At 56.7% G+C, this 21,918-nt stretch overlaps 1 protein-coding gene across 2 annotated transcripts; it reads right to left on the reverse strand.

Moving 5' to 3' along the window:
• Window positions 1-1,150: 1,150 nt before the first annotated feature.
• On the reverse strand, window positions 1,151-20,304 carry LOC132833857 (beta-1,4-galactosyltransferase 3-like). Of its 2 annotated transcripts, none has more exons than XM_060852489.1 (7): window positions 20,247-20,304; window positions 13,235-13,802; window positions 11,880-12,115; window positions 8,725-8,912; window positions 8,194-8,316; window positions 3,861-3,965; window positions 1,151-1,982 (listed from the first exon to the last, which is right to left on the reverse strand). In XM_060852489.1, exons 2-7 carry the CDS (start codon window positions 13,494-13,496, stop codon window positions 1,829-1,831), a joined length of 1,068 nt encoding a protein of 355 aa, XP_060708472.1. In that variant the 5' UTR covers window positions 13,497-13,802; window positions 20,247-20,304; the 3' UTR covers window positions 1,151-1,828. The 2 variants fall into 2 exon arrangements, with proteins under 2 accessions (XP_060708472.1, XP_060708471.1); XM_060852488.1 differs by lacking the exon at window positions 20,247-20,304 and adding an exon at window positions 16,207-16,375.
• Between the last annotated feature and the right edge of the window lie 1,614 nt (window positions 20,305-21,918).

Here is a 21,918-nt window from a genome sequence, read left to right on the forward strand (position 1 = left end):
TGATCACTCCCCTTTCACAATTTACACCCCTCCCTCAAATCCCACCCGCTCTCCCTCATCTTTCCAAACTCCAGTTTCCTCTCTCACCCTAAACCTATGCCCCTCTAGTTCTGGACTCCCCCACCCCAGGGGAATAAGACCTTGTCTATTTACCCTCTCCATGCCCCTCATGATTTTATAAACCTCTATAAGGTCACCCCTCAGCCTCCGACGCTCCAGGGAAAACAGCCCCAGCCTGTTCAGCCCCTCCCTGTAGCTCAGACCCTCCAACCCTGGCAACATCCTTGTCAATCTTTTCTGAACCCTTTCAAGTTTCACAACATCTTTCCGATAGGAAGGAGACCAGAATTGCACCCAATATTCCAACAGTGGCCTAACCAATGTCCTGTACAGCCGCAACATGACCCTCCCAACTCCTGTACTCAATACTCTGACCAATAAAGGAAAGCATACCAAACGCTGCCTTCACTATCCTATCGACCTGCGACTCCACTTTCTGCTCAAGGGAGGGAGTGTCAACAGATCAAAGACAGCCTTCATTTTCATCTTTCCCCACACTCGGAGCACCGTGCACAGTTCCAGTCTCTGTATCCCTCAGTCAGACCCACACTCGGAGCACCGTGCACAGTTCCAGTCTCCGTATCCCTCAGTCAGACCCACACTCGGAGCATTGTGCACAGATCCAGTCTCCGTATCCCTCAGTCAGACCCACACTCGGAGCACCGTGCACAGTTCCAGTCTCCGTATCCCTCAGTCAGACCCACACTCGGAGCACCGTGCACAGTTCCAGTCTCCGTATCCCTCAGTTAGACTCACTCACCCACCCCAGAACCCTCAGCCTTTCCCCCGCCCCTACCTGTGCCCCTCGTTTCTGAAAGCAAACACCTCCCCCCTCGCTCCCTGCCATGACATTCCCAAAATCAGCACCCTTGCTCCCAGACTCTGCGAGACCTCCGTTGGGTGGAAGACTTGAGGAGGGCGTGCCGGCGTTCTGGTGGTGGAACATCCCAGTCCACTCCCGGCTCCACGTGAATGCAGTTCGCTGTCATCCTCGTGTTGCAGGCAACGTCGGGGTGACTGCTCCCTTCCCTTCCCTCCCCTCCCCTCCCTCCTCCCCCAGACCCCTTCCAAATCTCTCACTGAACGTCTATCAGAATAGAAATGTATTTCATTATAAATTCGCTCCATTATCAAAAATCACTCAAGAACAATTGTGCTTTTGTTTGAAAATACACTGGTGCGTGGTGTAGGGGGCGGTGGGGGGGGGTATAATGAGGGCAAGAGTACGTGTAGCCCTCTCCCCCTCCTCATGGGGCATGGACGGGGAGGGATTGTGCGCTCTCGCTCCTGTAATACCACCAAACTGCCAGCAGGAGGGGTGCTACAGTGAGGGCGCCTCCTGTAGGGGACTGATTGGAATCGCACGAGGACCCAGCACCTCCCCCCCCACCCCACCCCACAAACAGGAACCACTGGTGATGCCTCCCATGGCTGCTTCACCACATGGCACCGGAGGGTGAGGGGGCGCTCAGACTGCCCCTATAGCGCACAGCGGACAGAGAGCCCCTTCGATGCGGAGGGTCCATTGGCGATGGGTGTCAGTGGGGGGAGGGGGAGGTGGCGCATGCCCCATCCAGAGCTGGCGAGCCCCTAAAACCCCAAAAAGAAACAAGACGACCCGGTCACAACCAGAACATCAACCTTCGCAGGGTTCAGGTCCTCAGCCGGCCAGGGTCGGGTGTCTCAGGGCTAGGGCGGGGTTTCGGAGGGTAGCTGTAGTGAAAGGGGTTGCCCAGGGGAGGGGGGAGAGGAGGTGGGCGAGGGTGGGTCACGTGACTCGCTGGGGCCCTCGTTTCTCAGTGCCGATGTCGACGGTGATGTTGGTGTACAGAGGCAGATCCTCTCTGGAAAGGAGAACGTAATCGAGGCCATTCATCCCATCTTCCTTCCAGGAACGCTTTGTCTTGGCCAGCAGATTGAACCTGGAGGGGTGGGGGAAGGAGAGAGAGAGAGAGAGAGGGACGGAATCATAAAACTCTCTCAGAATCAGGCCATTCAGCCCATCGTGTCTCCTCTAGTTCTATTCCCCCAATTCCTTCCTTTTCTCCCCCCATCTCCCTGCCCCCATTTCTTTCCCAATCCATATCCAATGGCTCTACCCCACAATCCCCTCCCTCTTCCCCCCCCCACCATCACCCTGCCCCCCCCATCTCTATCCCAATCCCCATCCAATGGCTCTACCCCACAATCCCCTCCATCTTCGCCCCCCACCATCTCTATCCCAATCCCCATCCAATGGCTCTATCCTATAATCCCCTCCCTCTTCCCCCCCCCCACCATTTCCCTGCCCCTCCCATCTCTATCCCAATCCCCATCCAATGGCTCTATCCTATAATCCCCTCCCTCTTCCCCCCCCCCCCCACCATTTCCCTGCCCCTCCCATCTCTATCCCAATCCCCATCCAATGGCTCTATCCCACAATCCCCTCCCTCTTCCGCCCCCCACCACCTCCCTGCGCCCCCCATCTCTATCCCAATCCCCATCCAATGCCCCTCCCCGATGCTCCAATTGAACCCCTCCCCCCTCTCGCCCCCACATTCCAGACAGTACATCCCACACCCACCTACTCGCTGGGGGACCACTGTTTCCTCCCTCACATCCCCCCCCCCTCCATCTGCTCGTCACTTTAAATCCACGCCCCTCTCCTGTTCCCATTCCCTTTCCGAGTGGGAACAGCTTCTCCCGATCGACTCTGTCCGTGCCCCACCCCCTCCCCTGCACATGGTTTTGAACCCCTCGATTGAATCCCCCTCCCCCTCAGCCTCCTCCTCCCCCAGGGAAACACTCCTCAAAGTCTTCAGTCCATCCTCATCACGGAGGGTTCCCATCCCTGGACCCATCCCTGGGAATCACTCCTGCTCTCCCTCTCCCTCCCCGACACGTTCCCATCTTCCCGATAATGTGGGGCCCACAACTAGACCCAATCCCTCAGTGGAGCTTGGACCAGGCTCTCGGACAAGTTCAGCGTCCCCTCCCTGCTCCTGGAGCCCGTGTCCCTGGGGAGAAATCCCGGGACACTGCGGGATTCACTCACTGCCCTGCCCCCTTCAATGATCCGTCCACATCTCCCCACCCCCAACCCCAACCCCAGCTGTCCCTGCTCCTGCCCCACTCCCCGTTAGAATTGTCACCCCTGACGTTAGGCTGCTCCCCCCTCCCCCCCTCATCCAATTCCCCATGGCCTATCCACCCTAACCTGCACATCCCTGGACACTATGGGACAATTTCCCACGGCCGATCCACCCTAACCTGCACATCCCTGGACACAATGGGACAATTTCCCACGGCCGATCCACCCTAACCTGCACATCCCTGGACACTATGGGACAATTTCCCACGGCCGATCCACCCTAACCTGCACATCCCTGGACACAATGGGACAATTCCCCATGGCCAACCCACCCTAACCTGCACATCCCTGGACACTATGGGACAATTTCCCATGGCCAATCCACCCTAACCCGCACATACCTGGGCACTATGGGACACCTACCTTCCCGCTCCGATCAGAGAACATTCCTGACTCACCTTCCCGCTCCGATCAGAGAACATTCCTCACTCACCTTCCCGCTCCGATCGGGGAACATTCCTCACTAACCTTCCCGCTCCGATCGGGGAACATTCCTCACTAACCTTCCCGCTCCGATCGGGGAACACTACATCTTCAGGAGTGGGGATCTTGACTCCCACCAAGCCCCATGAGGGATATTGTCCCCCTGCCATCGGACTGAGCCCTGGGAATGACTATTACCCCATTCCCAACCCCCCAGACCCACAGGATGCTGGGAATACCGGGATACCTTTTGGGATTTTCGGCATTCCCCTTGTCGTGTAAATGTTTAATCATCTTGTAACGACCCAGGTGCATGGCAGGACGGACTATTAACATCCCGTTCAGGAAGATCCTGGGAAGAGACGGAATACAGCGTCGGATCATTCCCACAGCCATCTTGGGAATTCCTGCACCACACAATCACCCCCTCCCTCCTCTTCTCCCCTCCCCTCTCCCATCAACATCACCCTTGTGCATTTACCCAGCATCCCCCCCTCCCCCCCCCACTTCAATACGTCGAAATGACTCCTCCCCACCTCCCACAACCCGATGCAGATATTCCTGATGGAATAGCTGCAGAAAGGGAGGGCGTTGAGGAGGGTTTGTCTACAGAGTCAGGATGGGTGGAAGTCAGAAACAGGAAAGGAGCGGTCACCTTATTGTGAGTTTTTTATAGACCCCCCCCCCCCCCCCCCAGTAGCAACAGAATCACGGGGGAGCAGATTGGGAGGCAGATTTTTGGAAGGTGCAGAAATAACAGGGTTGTTGTCGTGGGTGACTTTAAGCTCCTTAATCTTGATTGGAACCTCCTTAGTTCAAATAGTTTGGATGGAGCAGATTTTGTCCGGAGTGTCCAGAAAGAATTCCTGACTTAAAATGTAGATAGGCTGACGAGAGGGGAGGCCATATTGGATTTGGTACTTGGCAACGAACCAGGTCAGGTGTCAGAGCATTTCAGTGACAGTGATCACAACTCCCTGATTTTACTATACTCATGGGGAGGGATAGGAGCAGATGATATGGGAAAGTATTTATTTGGGAGAGGGCAAATTCTGATGCTATTAGGCAGGAACTGTGGAGCATAAATTGGGACAGATGTTCCCAGGGAAACGCACATCAGAAATGTGGAAGCTGTTTAGGGAGCACTTGCTGGGCAGGTTTCTCTCACTGAGGCAAGGAAGGGATGTAGGGTGAAAGAACCCTGGGTGACAAGGAATGTGGAACATCTAGTCATGAGGAAGAAGGAAGCTGATTTAAGGTTGAGGAAGCAAGGATCAGACAGATAGCCAGGAAGGAATTGAGAAATGGACTCAGGGGAGCTGGAATGGGGCATGAAAAAGCTTTAGCGGGTAGGATTAAGGAAAACCGCAAGACGTTCTACACTTGTGAGGAACAAGGAGATGGCCAGAGTGAGGGTAAGGCCTGATCAGGGATAGTGGAGGGAACCTGTACCTGGAATCGGAGGTGGTAGGGGAGGTCCTACCCTTTCACGGTTTTGTGAAGGGTAGGTCGTGCCTCACAAACCTTACTGAGTTCTTTGAGAAGGTGACCAAACAGGTGGATGAGGGTAAACTGGTTGATGTGGTGTATATGGATTTCAGGAAGGCGTTCGATAAGGTTCCCCACGATAGGCTTTTGTGCAGAATACAGAGGGGTGGGGTTGAGGGGGATTGCGTGGTTTGGATCAGTAATTGGCTAGCTGGAAGACAGAGGGTGGTGGTTGATGGGAAATGTTCACCCTGGAGGTTAGTTACCAGTGGGGTACCGCAAGGGTCTGTTTTTGGGCCCACTGCTGGTCATCGTTATTATACATGACCTGGATAAGGGTGTAGGTGGATGGGTTAGTAAATTCACGGGTGACACTAAGGCCGGTGGAGTTGTGGATAGTGCTGAAGGACGTTGTAGGTTACAGAGGGACGTAGATAAGCTGCAGAGCTGGGCTGAGAGGTGGCAAATGGAGTTTAATGTGGAAAAGTGTGAGGTGATTCACTTTGGAAGGAGTAACAGGAATGCAGAGTACTGGGCTAATGGTAAGATTCTTGGCCGTGTAGATGAGCAGAGGGATCTCGGTGTCCAGGTACACAGATCCCTGAAAGTTGCCACCCAGGTTGGCAGGGTTGGTAAGATGGCGTACGGTGTGTTAGCTTTTACTGGGAGAGGGATTGAGTTCCAGAGCCATGAGGTTATGCTGCAGCTGTACAAAACTCTGGTGTGGCCGCACTTGGAGTATTGTGTACAGTTCTGGTCACCACATTATAGGGAGGATGTGGGAGCTTTGGAAAGGGTGCAGAGGAGATTTACCGGGATGGTGCCTGGAATGGAGGGACGGTCTTACGAGGAAAGGCTGAGGGACTTGAGGCTGTTTTCGTTAGAGAGAAGGAGGTTGAGAGGTGACTTAATAGAGACAGAGAAGATAATCAGAGGGTGGACAGGGAGAGCCTTTTCCCTCGGATGGTGATGGCGAGCACGAGGGAACACAGCTTTAAACTGAGGGGTGATAGATATAGGACAGATATCAGAGACAGCGTCTTTACTCAGAGAGTAGGAGGGCTGTGGGACACCCTGCCTGCAACAGGAGGAGACTCAGCAACTTTAAGGGCATTTCAATGACCATTGGAAAGGTTTATGGATATAGTGTAAGTTAGATGGGCTTCAGATTGGTTCCACAGGTCAGCACACCATCAAGGGGCCGAAGGGCCTGGACTGGGCTGCAATGTTCTATGTTCTTAGTGAATTCTTTGCTTCAGTACTCACTCCCAAGAGGGAGCTTGATGTTTCTGAGGACAACGTGGAACAGACTCACCTGCTCAAACAGGGTTGATGTTGAGAAGGACGATGTGCTGAAATATTTGGAAAACGTGAGGACAGATAAACTCCCTGGGCCAGACGGGAGATACCCGAGGTTATCGCAGGACGCGAGGGAAGAGATTGCTGCCTCTTTGGCAATGATCTTGGCATTCTCACTGTCCATCGCAGTAGTGCCAGGGGATTGGAGGATGGCAGATGTTATTCCCTTGGTCAAGAAAGGGAACAGGGATAACCCTGGGAATGACAGACCAGTCAGTCTTCCATCTGTATTGGAGGGATTCGCAGGGTCAGGATTTCTGATTATGTGGAAAACCGTTGTTTGATTAGAGATAGTCAGCCTGGCTTTGGGAGGGGCAGGTCATCCCTCACCAACCTCATTGGGTTCTTTCAGGATGTGACAAAACGCAGTGATGAGGGTAGAGCAGTGGGTGTGGTGGAGATGGATTGGAGCGAGGTGTTCGGTAAGGTTCCCCAGGGTTGGCTATTCAGAAAGTGCGGAGGCATGGGATCCAGGGAAATCTGGCTGTCTGGATACGGGATTGGCTGGCCCAGGGAAGGTAGAGGGTGGTGGGAGATGGCAAGTATTCAGCCTGGGGCTGGGTGAGCAGTGGGGGTTCCCCAGGGATCTGTTCTGGGACCTCTGTTCCTTGTGATGTTTATAAATGACTTGGATGAGGAAGTGGAAGGGGAGGGTGGGGTTAGTAAGTTTGCCGATGACACGAAGGTTGGTGGAGTTGTGGATAGCGCGGAGAGCTGTTGTCGGTTCCAACGGGACATTGACAGGACGCAGAGCTGGGCTGGGACGTGGCAGATGGAGTTCAACCTAGAAACGTGTGAAGTGATTCACTTTGGAAGGTGGGATTTGAATGCAGATTACAGGGATAAAGGCAGGGGATTCATGGCAGTGTGGAGGATCAGAGGGATCTGGGGGTCCATGTCCATACATCCCTCAAAATTGCCTCTCAAGAGGATAGGGTTGTGATTGGGAGGGGTGATTGGAGGAAGGTTTAGGGGAGATGTCAGAGGGAGGGTCTTCACACAGAGAGTGGGGGGTGGGGGGGATACACTGCCAGTGGTGGGGGCAGAGTCAGAGACATGAGGGACATTGAAGCGACTCTTGGATAGGCCCATGGGTGACGTTACAGTGAGGGGGATGGAGGTGAGTCTGACCAGAGAGGAGGATAGAAGGCTAGCACAACATAGAGGGCCGAAGGGCCTGCACTGTGATGAATTCTGTCTAAATGGATTGTCCTAACTCAGAGTTCACCCACCGACGTTCAGTAACAGCAGTGTGTACCATCCCCTCCCTCCCCCACCCCCCTCAGTAACCGCAGTGTGTACCATCCCCTCCCTCCACCCCCACCCCCCCCCAGTAACAGCAGTGTGTACCATCCCCTCCCTCCCCCACCCCCCTCAGTAACCGCAGTGTGTACCATCCCCTCCCTCCCCCACCCCCCTCAGTAACCGCAGTGTGTACCATCCCCTCCCTCCCCCCCCACCCCCCCTCAGTAACAGCAGTGTGTACCATCCCCTCCCTCCCCCCCCACCCCCCCTCAGTAACAGCAGTGTGTACCATCCCCTCCCTCCCCCCCACCCCCCCTCAGTAACCGCAGTGTGTACCATCCTCCCCCACCTCCTGCAAGTTCCCCTCCGAGCCCCTCCCCATCCCGACTTGGAAATCTATCGGCCGTTCCTTCCTGGGTCAGAATCCTGGGATTCCCTCCCTCAGGGACATTGTGGGTCTACCCGGAATTCAGATGGAAACCCCATACCTGGAAGCGATGTCATCATCCTCTCCGCCCCACCCCCAGTAGTTATTGGGGAAGCCGTTAATCTTCATGTACTGGTCAGGGGTAAACGCCGAAACTCCTCCAAAGTACATCTTATACGGCAATCTGTGTATCAGACCAAAACAGCAGTGAATGGCTCCATCACCCGGAACTCTCAGCACCGACCCTCCGACAGTGCCCACTCCCTCGGCACTGACCCTCCGACAGTGCCCACTCCCTCAGCACCGACCCTCCGACAGTGCCCACTCCCTCAGCACCGACCCTCCGACAGTGCCCACTCCCTCAGCACCGACCCTCCGACAGTGCCCACTCCCTCAGCACCGACCCTCCGACAGTGCCCACTCCCTCAGCACCGACCCTCCGACAGTGCCCACTCCCTCAGCACCGACCCTCCGACAGTGCCCACTCCCTCAGCACTGACCCTCCGACAGTGCCCACTCCCTCAGCACTGACCCTCCGACAGTGCCCACTCCCTCAGCACTGACCCTCCGACAGTGCCCACTCCCTCCTTACTTGTATCCGAACTTGTCCATGGCAACAGAGGCGTGTTTGGGATTTTTCTCACACGTGTAGAGGTTGCGATCATCCTCAGGGATAAGATCCACATCGTGACAGTACAGACATTCCCAGTCTGTGTCCTTCATCGCCTCCTTAAAGCCCACGTTGAGCAGTTTTGCCCTGTTAAAGGTAGTGTTCCCAGCCTGGGGGAGAGAGGGAATGTGACAGGGGGAGAGAGGGAATGTGACAGGGAAGGGGACAGGGAGAGAGGGAATGTGACGGGGGGAGAGAGCGAGAGCGCGAGCGAGAGAAACATTAGTGAGACAATCAGATCTGATCAAACCTCCTGACTCACCCATCACCCATCATCCCCACCCTGGCATCCCTCCCCCAACTTCACAGACAGAAGGGACCGACCTCAGAGGGAGAGAAAGATGGGGGTGGGGGAAGTGGGGAGCCTGGTAGTGAGAGAGCACACGAGCGAGAGAGAGAGAGAGCGCGAGATATGAGAAGATTTGTAGCTCAGGTTGAGGTTGTGGATGTAGGTTTGCTCACTGAGCTGGAAGGTTCATTTCCAGACGTTTCGCCACCATACCAGTTGACATCTTCAGTGGGCCTCCGGATTCCTGCTTCCTTCGTATGGGTTTCTTTGGGCTGGTGATGTCATTTACTGTGGTGACATCACTTCCTATGGTAATGTCATTTCCTGTTCTTTTCTCAGGGGGTGGTAAGTGGGATCCAAGTCAGTGTGTTTGTTGAGATTGTTCCAGTTGGAATACCATGCTTCTAGGAATTCTCGTGCGTGTCTATGTTTGGCTTGTCCTTGGATAGATGTGTTGTCCCAGACGAAGTGGTGTCCTTCCTCCTCTGTATGTGAGGACCCTAGAGAGAGAGGGTCGTGTTGGTTTGTGGCTAGTTGGTGTTCCTGTATCCTGGGGGCTAGTTTTCTGCCTGTTTGGCCGATGTAGTGTTTGTTACAGTCCTTGCGCGGTATTTTGTGAATGACATGAGTTTTGTTTGTTGTCTGTGTCGGGTCTTTCACGTTCATTAGCTGCTGTTTTAGTGGGTTGGTGGGCTCCCATGACAGACCCACCAAGGGATCGGAGTAGTCTGGCAGCCATTTCCAAGATGTCTTTGATGTAGGAGAGGGTGACGAGGGTTTCTGGAGGTGTTTTACTGCTTTTTTGGGTTTGTTGCTGTGAAATCGATGGGCTGTGTTCATTGGGTACCCGTACCTTTTGAATACACGATATCGGTGATTTTCCTCTACTCTGCGTAGTCCCTCCATGCTGCGATAGGGTTAGGGTTAGGGCTAGGGTCAGGGTTGCTCTACTGTGATTAGATTACTTACAGTGTGGAAACAGGCCCTTCGGCCCAACGAGTCCACACCGACCCGCCGAAGCGCAACCCACCCATGCCCCTACATTTACCCCTTACCTAACACTACGGGCAATTTAGCATGGCCAATTCACCTGACCCGCGCATCTTTGGACTGTGGGAGGAGACCGGAGCACCCAGAGGAAACCTGCACAGACACGGGGAGAACGTGCAAACCCCACACAGTCAGTCACCTGAGGCGGGAATTGAACCCGGGTCCCTGGCACTGTGAGGCAGCAGTGCTAACCACTGTGCCACCCACAACATGTGTCTTCGCATAGTGTAGTCAGCGTTTCCTTGGCCAGGTTAATGCTGATGGATGTGAACAGGGCTGTTCCATTAAAAAGGAGACCATTATTTCATCCTCTCCTGTCTTAGGGTCTTTGATGGGCTTCAGGAATTCTTGGGCGGAGTGGATGGAGTGGCGTGCGTCTTCTACTCAGCGTTTTAGTCTTTGGTGTAGCAGGTTGGCCAGTCTGTAAGTTGGTGTTTCCAGCTAGCGAGACTATGGGTCTGGGGGGAGTGAGGGGGTCGGGGTGCTCCTGACTCGTGAACTTTGGGTAATCCGTAGAAGTGTGGCCTGTTGGATCCCTCTGGTTTCATTGTTTGGAAGTCGGTCTAAACTGAATTCTCCAGATTTGTGAAGTGTTTGGAGTTGGGCTGTGATTCGGTTCTCTAGTTGCGTGCTCAGGTCTATTGCCACCTGTTGGTATCTGCAAGCGGTGCGGTCGCTTTCTCAAATGGAGCCTCTTTGATTTAGGTAGGATAACAACGTTTTATCTTTTTTGCAGTCTTTCCAGTGTTTTCCTTTCTTGTAGACTGAACGCGTCTCTTTCCGTTTTTCCTACTTAATGTTGGTGCGACTGTCTGATGGTTTGTGGGTTTCTTCCGCAACTTGGTTGTCTTTCAGTGATGTTTCTAAGAAATCTTTCTTGTCTGCATCCTGACAGCTGTAATTTAATCCTCTTACTTTAGACGGCATTTTCAGTGTCTGTTAAGGCTCGGGTCAGTTACTCGCGCTTCGGTGATATTTTGCCCAGAAACCCACCAACACACGGAAACCGGCAGCTCATGAACATCAAAGACCCAATGCAGACAAGGAGCATAACTCTGATACATTAACGCCAGCTCGCCACAAAAAGACATGACCCTCTCTCACCAGTATCCTCACACACAGATGAGGAAGGACACCACTTCGACGGGAATACATCCAGCCCAAGACAAGCCAAACAGAGACACGCACGAGAATTCCTAAGAGCGTGGCATTCCCACTGGAACTCTATCAACAAACACATTGACTTGGATCCCATTTACCACCCAGTGAGAAAAAGAGGAAATGACATCACCACAGGAAATGACTTCACCAGCCCAAACATATAACGAGAAAGCAGGAATCATCAGCAGGGCTTCATCCGGAGGCCCACTGAAGATGTTCCCGAGTATGGTGGCGAAACGTCTGGGAATGAACCTTCCAGCTCAGCGAGCAGACCTCCAAGCGGAGGAAGAAAAATCCCGCGCGAGAGACGGAGACAGAGAGAAGGGTCAGCCCCTGAAATGGGGACGCGTGGGGAGCTCAGCAATGTGCCCTGACCCTACAGCAGGGTGGTATCCCCCCCACCACCCCCTAACCCCAATGTTGGTACCTTCCCACGGCCCGCCCTCTGTTTACAACCATCCCCTACAGACTCTTGTGGTGCTGTTGACCCTGAAACACCTCCCCGTGACCCTGTCCGTGCGCCCCCCCACTCCCTGCCCCCTGGTCTGTGCCCCCCCGGGTCCCGGTGCGCCCCCACCTGGTGGATGATGTAGATGCGGTACTGGAGCTGCTGTTTCTGTAACATGGGGTGGAGGTAATACAGAAGGTATTTCAGATGCTGCTCCCGGTGTCGGTGAGGGACCAACACTGCCGTACTGTGCTTCGACTCGCAGTCTGGGGGTTTGTACCACCCCCCGGCCAGCACCATGGGGTTCCTCTTCCTCACCTCTTCCAAGGACAGATCCTTTGGGAACGTGACACGGATCGGACCACCTACCGGGGAATGGGGACAGGGGGTTAGACCCACTCTGGAACCTGTCACCCCTCTCCCCCACTCCGTCTACACCCAACATTTCCTGGAATTAGGCACCGTCTGCCATTCCTCAGCTCACCGGCCCGGTCCCTCAGGATCGCTCTGTATTCCCAGAGACCCTCCTTCACTGTCTACTCCACCCCCCACCCTCGGGACCGTACTCAACACAGTCTCTGCTCATTACCCAGGAGGGTCACTGCTGTGATACACAACACGCTTGGACTTTCAGACCAACCCCCACCCACCCACACACCCCCCCCACACTCACCCCCCACCAGCACACCCCCCACACTCACCCACACACCCTGACACACACTCTCCCACACACTCTCCAACCCACACACACACCCCCGAACATGCGTACACACACACCCACACGCACACACCCCCGAACATGCGTACACACACACCCACACGCGCACACCCCCGAACATGCGTACACACACACCCACACGCCCCAATGCTGACCCTCAGAACCCCTCCCCCACCAAACCAATTCCACTTTGTCCCGGTCCCTGTCCCACTGTCAGTCTGGGAGCTATCATTTCCCCACAATGTCTGTCGTGTGGAACTTTAGCTGATGCTCTCTGTAAACCCAGGCACGTCACATCCACCACATTCATCCCACCACCATCCACAGGGCAACACAATCAAAACAGAGCCCATCCACTCCACATTCCCCCAATGGACCCAGGCCCCTTCCTGTTCACTCCCACTCTACATCATCCCAATGGACCCAGACCCCTTCCTGTTCACTCCCACTCTACACTGTCCCATTGGACCCAAACCCCTTCCAGTTCACTCCCACTCTACACCATCCCAATGGACCCAAACCTCTTCCCATTCACTCCCTCTATAGTCTGTCTGAAGGGACTGAAATACCAATCCTGCAAGAGGAAATCTCTCTAACCCCCTCCAGCCCCTCCCCTCCCCATCTCTCTAACCCCGTCCAGCCACTCAACCCTCCCTCTCTCTGTAACCCCCTCCATCCCCCACACCCCCTCCCTATCTCTCTAACCCCTATACCACCCCATGTGCCCCCTCTATTCCGAGTCACTCCCTACCCCTTGCCCACTTACTGAGGTACGGTGAGACCGATGGACAGTATGGAAGCTGGTCTTCATCCACCAGGAGGCGGGTGATGAGGCTGAGATTGGCGTAGATATCTCCGGGCTGCGAGCTGTTGGCCTGGGAGGTGGTGGGCACTGACCCTGTCTTCCAGAGGGCACTGACGATGGCACTGATCCTCTGGCGCGATCCCTCATGGTACACCAACAGAATGACCAACAGTTGGGCACTCCCCAGCACAGCCAGGAAACGCACTCTGGTGGGTATTTTCATTGGTATCTCACAGCGGGTCCCAAGGGGGATGGCACAAGGAACTGATGGAGTCACAGCCCAATGTCTGGCTCGTCCCCTTCAGAGGGGCATCACTCAGCAATACCACACCCCACCAACGTCCTCCTCCCACTCTGCGCTCTGATTGGCTCCAGAAAACACTGCTCGCTTGGCACTGTTAGAGGGTATTGATGGCGTTCCAGGGGGTTACTCGCTAGCGGGAGTTGGAAGGCCACTCCAAGATGGCGGCAGGAAAGGCCATGATGCACATCCTGGGAAGGCAGGGAGTGGGAGGGTCACGGGGGTCACCTGCAAAGTCAGAAACAGAGAGTGAGATTCCTGAGGAACCTTCCTCAACTCAAAAAGACTCATCGGAGGGCTTCACTCGCACTCTACCCCGCCCCAATGGACCCAAACCCCCTCAGTGTTGTTTCCATATTTGGGACACCATCTCAGACCAGTCAAGCAACATCCTACAGCCCATGGACTACAGCGGGTTAAGGCAGCTCACCCCCATCTTCTCAAGGGGGGCAACTAAGGAGAGGGAGATAAATACTGGGCCCAGCTAGCGACTCCCAGGGAAAGAGAAAGCACATCGAGACAGAGGACCAAAGCAAACCAATAAATGGTGCCATCTCTGCCCACTGTCCTCGTGAGAGTGGGACCGAGATGGTGTGGCTGAATAATGGGCAGTCCACGTGACACTGTGGCACTAGGTCAAGGCAGATTGTGCCCCCCACCACGGGGAGAGGGGGCAGGGATGGCAGGGCTCGGAACCACGCGGCTGTCCCAACGCCACACCAGGTGGCATTAGTGCCATCGTCTCTGGGCCCATCATTGAGCTGGGAGGAGATGGGGTTAATACTGAGATCCTCTAGGCCAGGTACATCCAGGGAGAGAGAGAAGAGAGAGAGAGAAAGACAGGAGAGAGAGAGAGAGAGAGACAGGAGAGAGAGAGAGAGAGAGAGAGAGAAAGACAGGAGAGAGAGAGAGAGACAGAGAGACAGGAGAGAGACAGAGAGAGAGAGAGAGAGAGAGACAGAGAGAGAGAGAGAGAGAGAGAGAGAGAGAGAAAGACAGGAGAGAGAGAGAGACAGAGAGAGAGAGAGACAGAGAGAGAGAGAGAGACAGACAGAGAGAGAGACAGAGAGAGAGACAGAGAGAGAGACAGAGAGAGAGACAGAGAGAGAGACAGAGAGAGAGAGAGACAGAGAGAGAGAGAGACAGAGAGAGAGAGAGACAGAGAGAGAGAAGAGAGAAGAGAGAGAGGGAAGAGAGAGAGAGAGGAGAGGGAGAGACAGGAGAGGGAGAGAGAGAGAGAGATAGGGACAGGAGAGTGTGCCCGACAGTGCCCACTCCCTCAGCACTGACCCTCCGACAGTGCCCACTCCCTCTGCACTGACCCTCCGACAGTGCCCACTCCCTCAGCACTGACCCTCCGACAGTGCGGCACTCCCTCAGCACTGACCCTCCGACAGTGCCCACTCCCTCAGCACTGACCCTCCGACAGTGCCCACTCCCTCAGCACTGACCCTCCGACAGTGCCCACTCCCTCAGCACTGACCCTCCGACAGTGCCCACTCCCTCAGCACTGACCCTCCGACAGTGCCCACTCCCTCAGCACTGACCCTCCGACAGTGCGGCACTCCCTCAGCACTGACCCTCCGACAGTGCGGCACTCCCTCAGCACTGACCCTCCGACAGTGTGGCACTCCCTCAGCACTGACCCTCCGACAGTGTGGCACTCCCTCAGCACTGACCCTCCGACAGTGCCCACTCCCTCAGCACTGACCCTCCGACAGTGCCCACTCCCTCAGCACTGACCCTCCGACAGTGCGGCACTCCCTCAGCACTGACCCTCCGACAGTGCCCACTCCCTCAGCACTGACCCTCCGACAGTGCCCACTCCCTCAGCACTGACCCTCCGACAGTGCCCACTCCCTCAGCACTGACCCTCCGACAGTGCCCACTCCCTCAGCACTGACCCTCCGACAGTGCGGCACTCCCTCAGCACTGACCCTCCGACAGTGCGGCACTCCCTCAGCACTGACCCTCCGACAGTGCGGCACTCCCTCAGCACTGACCCTCCGACAGTGCGGCACTCCCTCAGCACTGACCCTCCGACAGTGCGGCACTCCCTCAGCACTGACCCTCCGACAGTGCGGCACTCTCTCAGCACTGACCCTCCGACAGTGCGGCACTCCCTCAGCACTGACCCTCCGACAGTGCGGCACTTCCTCAGCACTGACCCTCCGACAGTGCGGCACTCCCTCAGCACTGACCCTCCGACAGTGCGGCACTCCCTCAGCACTGACCCTCCGACTGTGCCCACTCCCTCAGCACTGACCCTCCGACAGTGCCCACTCCCTCAGCACTGACCCTCCGACAGTGCGGCACTCCCTCAGCACTGACCCTCCGACAGTGCGGCACTCCCTCAGCACTGACCCTCCGACAGTGCGGCACTCCCTCAGCACTGACCCTCCGACAGTGCGGCACTCCCTCAGCACTGACCCTCCGACAGTGCGGCACTCCCTCAGCACTGACCCTCCGACAGTGCGGCACTCCCTCAGCACTGACCCTCCGACAGTGCGGCACTCCCTCAGCACTGACCCTCCGACAGTGCGGCACTCCCTCAGCACTGACCCTCCGACAGTGCGGCACTCCCTCAGCACTGACCCTCCGACTGTGCCCACTCCCTCAGCGCGGCACTGACCCTGTAACTGCGAACGATTGTGCGTGTGGATGTTAAAACCGAGCAGGGAGGGGCTGAGCCAGGACACGCTCTTTCCATTCTGGTCTGTTGTTAATTAACCCATTTTTTTGGTTCTGGAACATTCCAGGGAGCTGAACGCTGCCTGTGTGCAGTATTCGGTGTCCAGGAGTGGATCAGGTTTCCGCACTGTGTACCATAGAAACCCGAGCCAAACTCGGGCTGGGCTGAATCCTCACTGAACCTGGGGCAGGCCTTATCCCCAGGATGGAGCTTTGTGAAGGTCGCGGACTGTTGTCAGACACAGTCCCAGTGCGGGATTCCCAACATCCTTTCGTCATTATGGCAACTCGGAGTCACTTATCGCTCACCCTCCCTATCTCTGTAACCTCCTCCAGCCCCTACACCCCCTCCCTATCTCTGTAACCCCCGCCAGCCCCTACACCCCCTCCCTATCTCTGTAACCCCCTCCAGCCCCTACACCCCCTCCCTATCTCTGTAACCCCCTCTGGCCCCTACACCCCCTCCCTATCTCTGTAACCCCCTCCAGCCGCTACACCCCCTCCCTATCTCTGTAACCCCCTCCGGCCCCTACACCCCCTCCCTATCTCTGTAACCCCCTCCGACCCCTACACCCCCTCCCTATCTCTGTAACCCCCTCCAGCCCCTACACCCCCTCCCCATCTCTGTAACCCCCTCCAGCCCCTACACCCCCTCCCTATCTCTGTAACCCCCTCCAGCCCCTACACCCCCTCCCTATCTCTGTAACCCCCTCCAGCCCCTACACCCCCTCCCTATCTCTGTAACCCCCTCCAGCCCCTACACCCCCTCCAGCCCCTACACCCCCTCCCTGGAGGAATGTGTGGGGGAGGGGTGGGGAGGAATTCACACTGGCTGATGGAGACGGGGTGGGGCTGAGAGGAGGGGAAGGGGGGTGCAGTATTTTTGGGATCGTCTCCCACAGAACGCGGTTGGGGTCGGAGTCGGGAATATTCAATGATGTCAAGAACAAATGGACCCAGTCCTTCAGTATCGGGGGCTGGGAGGGGTGCGGGGGTCAGAGTTGGATAATCAGCCATGCTGCTGGTCAAAGGGCTAGCCTGCTCGAGGGGCTGAGTGGCGTATTCCTATATCCTGTGCTCCCCAGAAGAGCCCCTCTCCTGTTGGTATCTCGTGTGGAATGGTCACCATCCTCCATCTTGTCCACCCAAGGGCCTGATGGGATGAGGGGAGGCATTCCGGACAGATTCAGGGAATCCACAAGTCGACCCAGAGCGAGGGTGGGGGTAGGGGTGTGGGGGGGACAGAGGCAGTTTCGGGGAGGGGGGGTGGGTCAAGGAGGGACAAGAGCAGCAGGGGGTACACACAGCCCGGGGCCTAGCCCTCCGCCAACATCCCTGCTTCAGGGAACAAAACCCGCCATGTCAGGGGTTCGGCCTTCCCCCCGAAACGACACGGCCTGGCCCCCCACCCCTCTGCGACACGGCCTGGCCCCCCCACCCCTCTGCGACACGGCCTGGCCCCCCACCCCTCAGAAGTGAGAGACAGAGAGTGAGCAGGAGGGGTAACAGAGCGATGCTGGGAAGGGGAAATGTTGGCAGGGCTATTGGGGGGGGGCAGAGTCATGGGGGGGTGGGGAAGGACGGGCAGGTGCTGAAGATCAGAGTCGAGGGGGGAGTGGTGCTGGAAAAGCGCAGCAGGTCTGGCAGCATCTGAGGGACAGGAGGGTCATCAGAGGCTATTGGGGGGAGGGGGGAGTAAGGAGGAAGAGAAGGAGATAAGGGGTCCGGATGGATTGGAGGGATCGAGGGCTAACATGAGAACGATGGGCCGAATAGAGCTCCTGCCTTGGGTGGTTTAGCGACTCAGGGTCAGCACCAGAGGTAGAGCTTCCCAAATTCTCGATGGGAGTCCGGCCCCTCACCCGGACAACGGGCAGCGGGATGGGTCCAGGGCTGTCTCCGCGGGATCGCCCTGTGCGTTTCTCATCGGCCAACAGGGCAGCAGCGCCAGAGAGAGAGAGACGGTGCCAAGGCAGCTCGTGTTGGGGGGGGGGGGGGAACGTGAGGGGAGAGGGGAAAGAGGGGGCATCAAGGGGGAAGGGGAGAGGGGAGGGAAGGGGGGGGAGAGGAGGGAGAGCGGAGGGAAGGGGGGGAGGGGGGAGAGGGGGCATCAAGGGGGAAGGGGAGGGGGGAGGGAAGGGGGGGGAGGGGGGAGATCCAATCTGTTGGCAAACTCTGTCAGCAGCCTTGAGCTTTGGAACAGGCACCACCGGACCCGGCCAATCATTAACCGACACTCAGCACGGGACGGGGGGCAGCGAACCAGGCTCTGGGAGGTGAGGGTCGGGGGGGGAGGGAGTGCAAGCACAGACGTTGAGTCTCAGAGATCACCATCGCAGTGAACAGGACAGCCCCAGGGGATCGAGTGATCTACACAGGGGGGAGGACACGCAGGGAGCACAGACCAGGCACCCCCCACACCCCCTCCCTATCTCTGTAACCCCCTACACCCCCTCCCTATCTCTGTAACCCCCTACACCCCCTCCCTATCTCTGTAACCCCCTACACCCCCTCCCTATCTCTGTAACCCCTCCAGCACCTACACCCCTCCCTATCTCTGTAACCCCCTCCAGCACCTACATCCCCCCTACCTCTGTCGCACCCTCCCCCTCCCCGTCTTCCCCTCCCCCTCGCCCCCTCCCCACCTCTGTCACCCCCTCCCCGTCCCATACACCGCCTCCCACCTCTATCACTGACTACAGGACACAGTGTAACTTTGGGGAGGGGGGATATAACTGACTACAGGACACAGTGTAACTTTGGGGAGGGGGTGTATCACTGACTACAGGACACAGTGTAACTGTGGGGAGGGGGTGTATCACTGACTACAGGACACAGTGTAACTTTGGGGAGGGGGTGTATCACTGACTACAGGACACAGTGTAACTGTGGGGAGGGGGTGTATCACTGACTACAGGACACAGTGTAACTGTGGGGAGGGGGTGTATCACTGACTACAGGATACAGTGTAACTTTGGGGAGGGGGAGTATCACTGACTACAGGACACAGTGTAACTGTGGGGAGGGGGAGTATCACTGACTACAGGATACAGTGTAACTTTGGGGAGGGGGAGTATCACTGACTACAGGACACAGTGTAACTTTGGGGAGGGGGAGTATCACTGACTACAGGACACAGTATAACTTTGGGGAGGGGGTGTATCACTGACTACAGGGCACAGTGTAACTTTGGGGAGGGGGAGTATCACTGACTACAGGACACAGTGTAACTGTGGGGAGGGGGAGTATCACTGACTACAGGATACAGTGTAACTGTGGGGAGGGGGAGTATCACTGACTACAGGACACAGTGTAACTTTGGGGAGGGGGTGTATCACTGACTACAGGACACAGTGTAACTGTGGGGAGGGGGAGTATCACTGACTACAGGACACAGTGTAACTTTGGGGAGGGGGTGTATCACTGACTACAGGACACAGTGTAACTTTGGGGAGGGGGAGTATCACTGACTACAGGACACAGTGTAACTTTGGGGAGGGGGTGTATCACTGACTACAGGACACAGTGTAACTTTGGGGAGGGGGTGTATCACTGACTACAGGACACAGTGTAACTGTGGGGAGGGGGATATAACTGACTACAGGATACAGTATAACTTTGGGGAGGGGGTGTATCACTGACTACAGGACACAGTGTAACTGTGGGGAGGAGGATATCACTGACTCCAGGACACAGTGTAACTTTGGGGAGGGGGATATCACTGACTCCAGGACACAGTGTAGCGGACCTGGAGAAGCGGGCTCCGGGCGAAGGGAGGAACATTGCTCTGACCATCTAAAGCGGATGTTGAGTTACACAGTTACGACAGTAACTTTACAAACCAACTCCCCCACCCCCGGGGCTCGGGATGAAGCTGAAAGCAACAGCAAGACAGAGCCCCCCCCGCCTCTCCCCTTCCCCTTCCCCTTCCCAATCTCTCCCCCACCCCCCAAAACCAAAGCAAGGATCCCAGCCCCTTACCTCCAGCCCAGCTCCCAAAGTCCCAGAGGGAGGGGTGGATTTTTTTTGGGAGGAGACTCAGACGGACGTGACGACCATGTAAACCCCTCCCCCTATCCTCCATTCCCCACCCCTCACCCCCCTCCCACAAAAATAACCTCACCCCTCCTTCCCACATTAGCTGCTGCCAGTCTGGACCAGGGATTTGCCCAGAGACTCCTGGCCCCTGAGCACAGAGGGATAGCAGCACTTCAGGAGGCCATTCAGCCCCATTCCATTCCCCCACCCCCTCACTCACCCAGCTGTCAGAAATCCCAGCCCACCAGGTCTGAGACTGGGAGGGTGGGGACACATCACCAACTTCAGGAGCAGTGTCCCATGCTCTGGTGAAGGGGAGGGCAGTGCCCATGGGCAGGCAGAGAGAGATCATTGCAGGATTCTTCCAGGGCATCAAGAGGGTGACTCACACACTTTGTACCCGTCCAGATTGTAACCCCTCCGACAGTGCCCACTCCCTCAGCTCTGACCCTCCGACTGTGCCCACTCCCTCAGCTCTGACCCTCCGACTGTGCCCACTCTCTCAGCACTGACCATCCAACAGTGCCCACTCCCTCAGCACTGACCCTCCGACAGTGCCCACTCCCTCAGCACTGACCGTCTGACAGTGCCCACTCCCTCAGCACTGACCCTCCGACAGTGCGGCACTCCCTCAGCACTGACCCTCCGACAGTGCCCACTCCCTCAGCACTGACCCTCCGAGAGTGCCCACACCCTCAGCACTGACCCTCCGACAGTGCCCACTCCCTCAGCACTGACCCTCCGACAGTGCCCACTCCCTCAGCACTGACCCTCTGACAGTGCCCACTCCCTCAGCACTGACCATCTGACAGTGTGGCGCTCCCTCAGCACTGACCCTCCGACAGTGCCCACTCCCTCAGCACTCACCCTCCAACAGTGCGGCACTTACTCAGCACTGACCCTCTGACAGTGACCACTCCCTCAGCACTGACCCTCCGACAGTACCCACTCCCTCATCACTGACCCTCCGACAGTGCCCACTCCCTCAGCACTGACCCCCTGACAGTGCCCACTCCCTCAGCACTGACCCTCCGACAGTGCGGCACTCTCTCAGCACTGACCCTCCGACAGTGCCCACTCCCTCAGCACTGACCCTCCGACAGTGCCCACTCCCTCAGCACTGACCCTCCGACAGTGCGGCACTCTCTCAGCACTGACCCTCCGACAGTGCGGCACTCCTTCAGCACTGACCCTCCGACAGTACCCACTCCCTCAGCACTCACCCTCCGACAGTGCCCACTCCCTCAGCACTGACCCTCCGACAGTGTGGCACTCCCTCAGCACTGACCCTCCGACAGTGCCCACTCCCTCAGCACTGACCCTCCGACAGTGCCCACTCCCTCAGCACTGACCCTCTGACAGTGACCACTCCCTCAGCACTGACCCTCCGACAGTACCCACTCCCTCAGCACTGACCCTCCGACAGTGCCCACTCCCTCAGCACTGACCCTCCGACCGTGCCCACTCCCTCAGCACTGACCCTCCGACAGTGCCCACTCCCTCAGCACTGACCCTCCGACAGTGCGGCACTCCCTCAGCACTGACCCTCCGACAGTGTTCAGCTACAGTAAGTAATCAGGAGAGCTAATAGAATTCATTATTTTATTGCGAGGGC

Source organism: Hemiscyllium ocellatum, chromosome 38 (assembly GCF_020745735.1).
Source record: "Hemiscyllium ocellatum isolate sHemOce1 chromosome 38, sHemOce1.pat.X.cur, whole genome shotgun sequence".
Classification (NCBI taxonomy): domain Eukaryota; kingdom Metazoa; phylum Chordata; class Chondrichthyes; order Orectolobiformes; family Hemiscylliidae; genus Hemiscyllium; species Hemiscyllium ocellatum.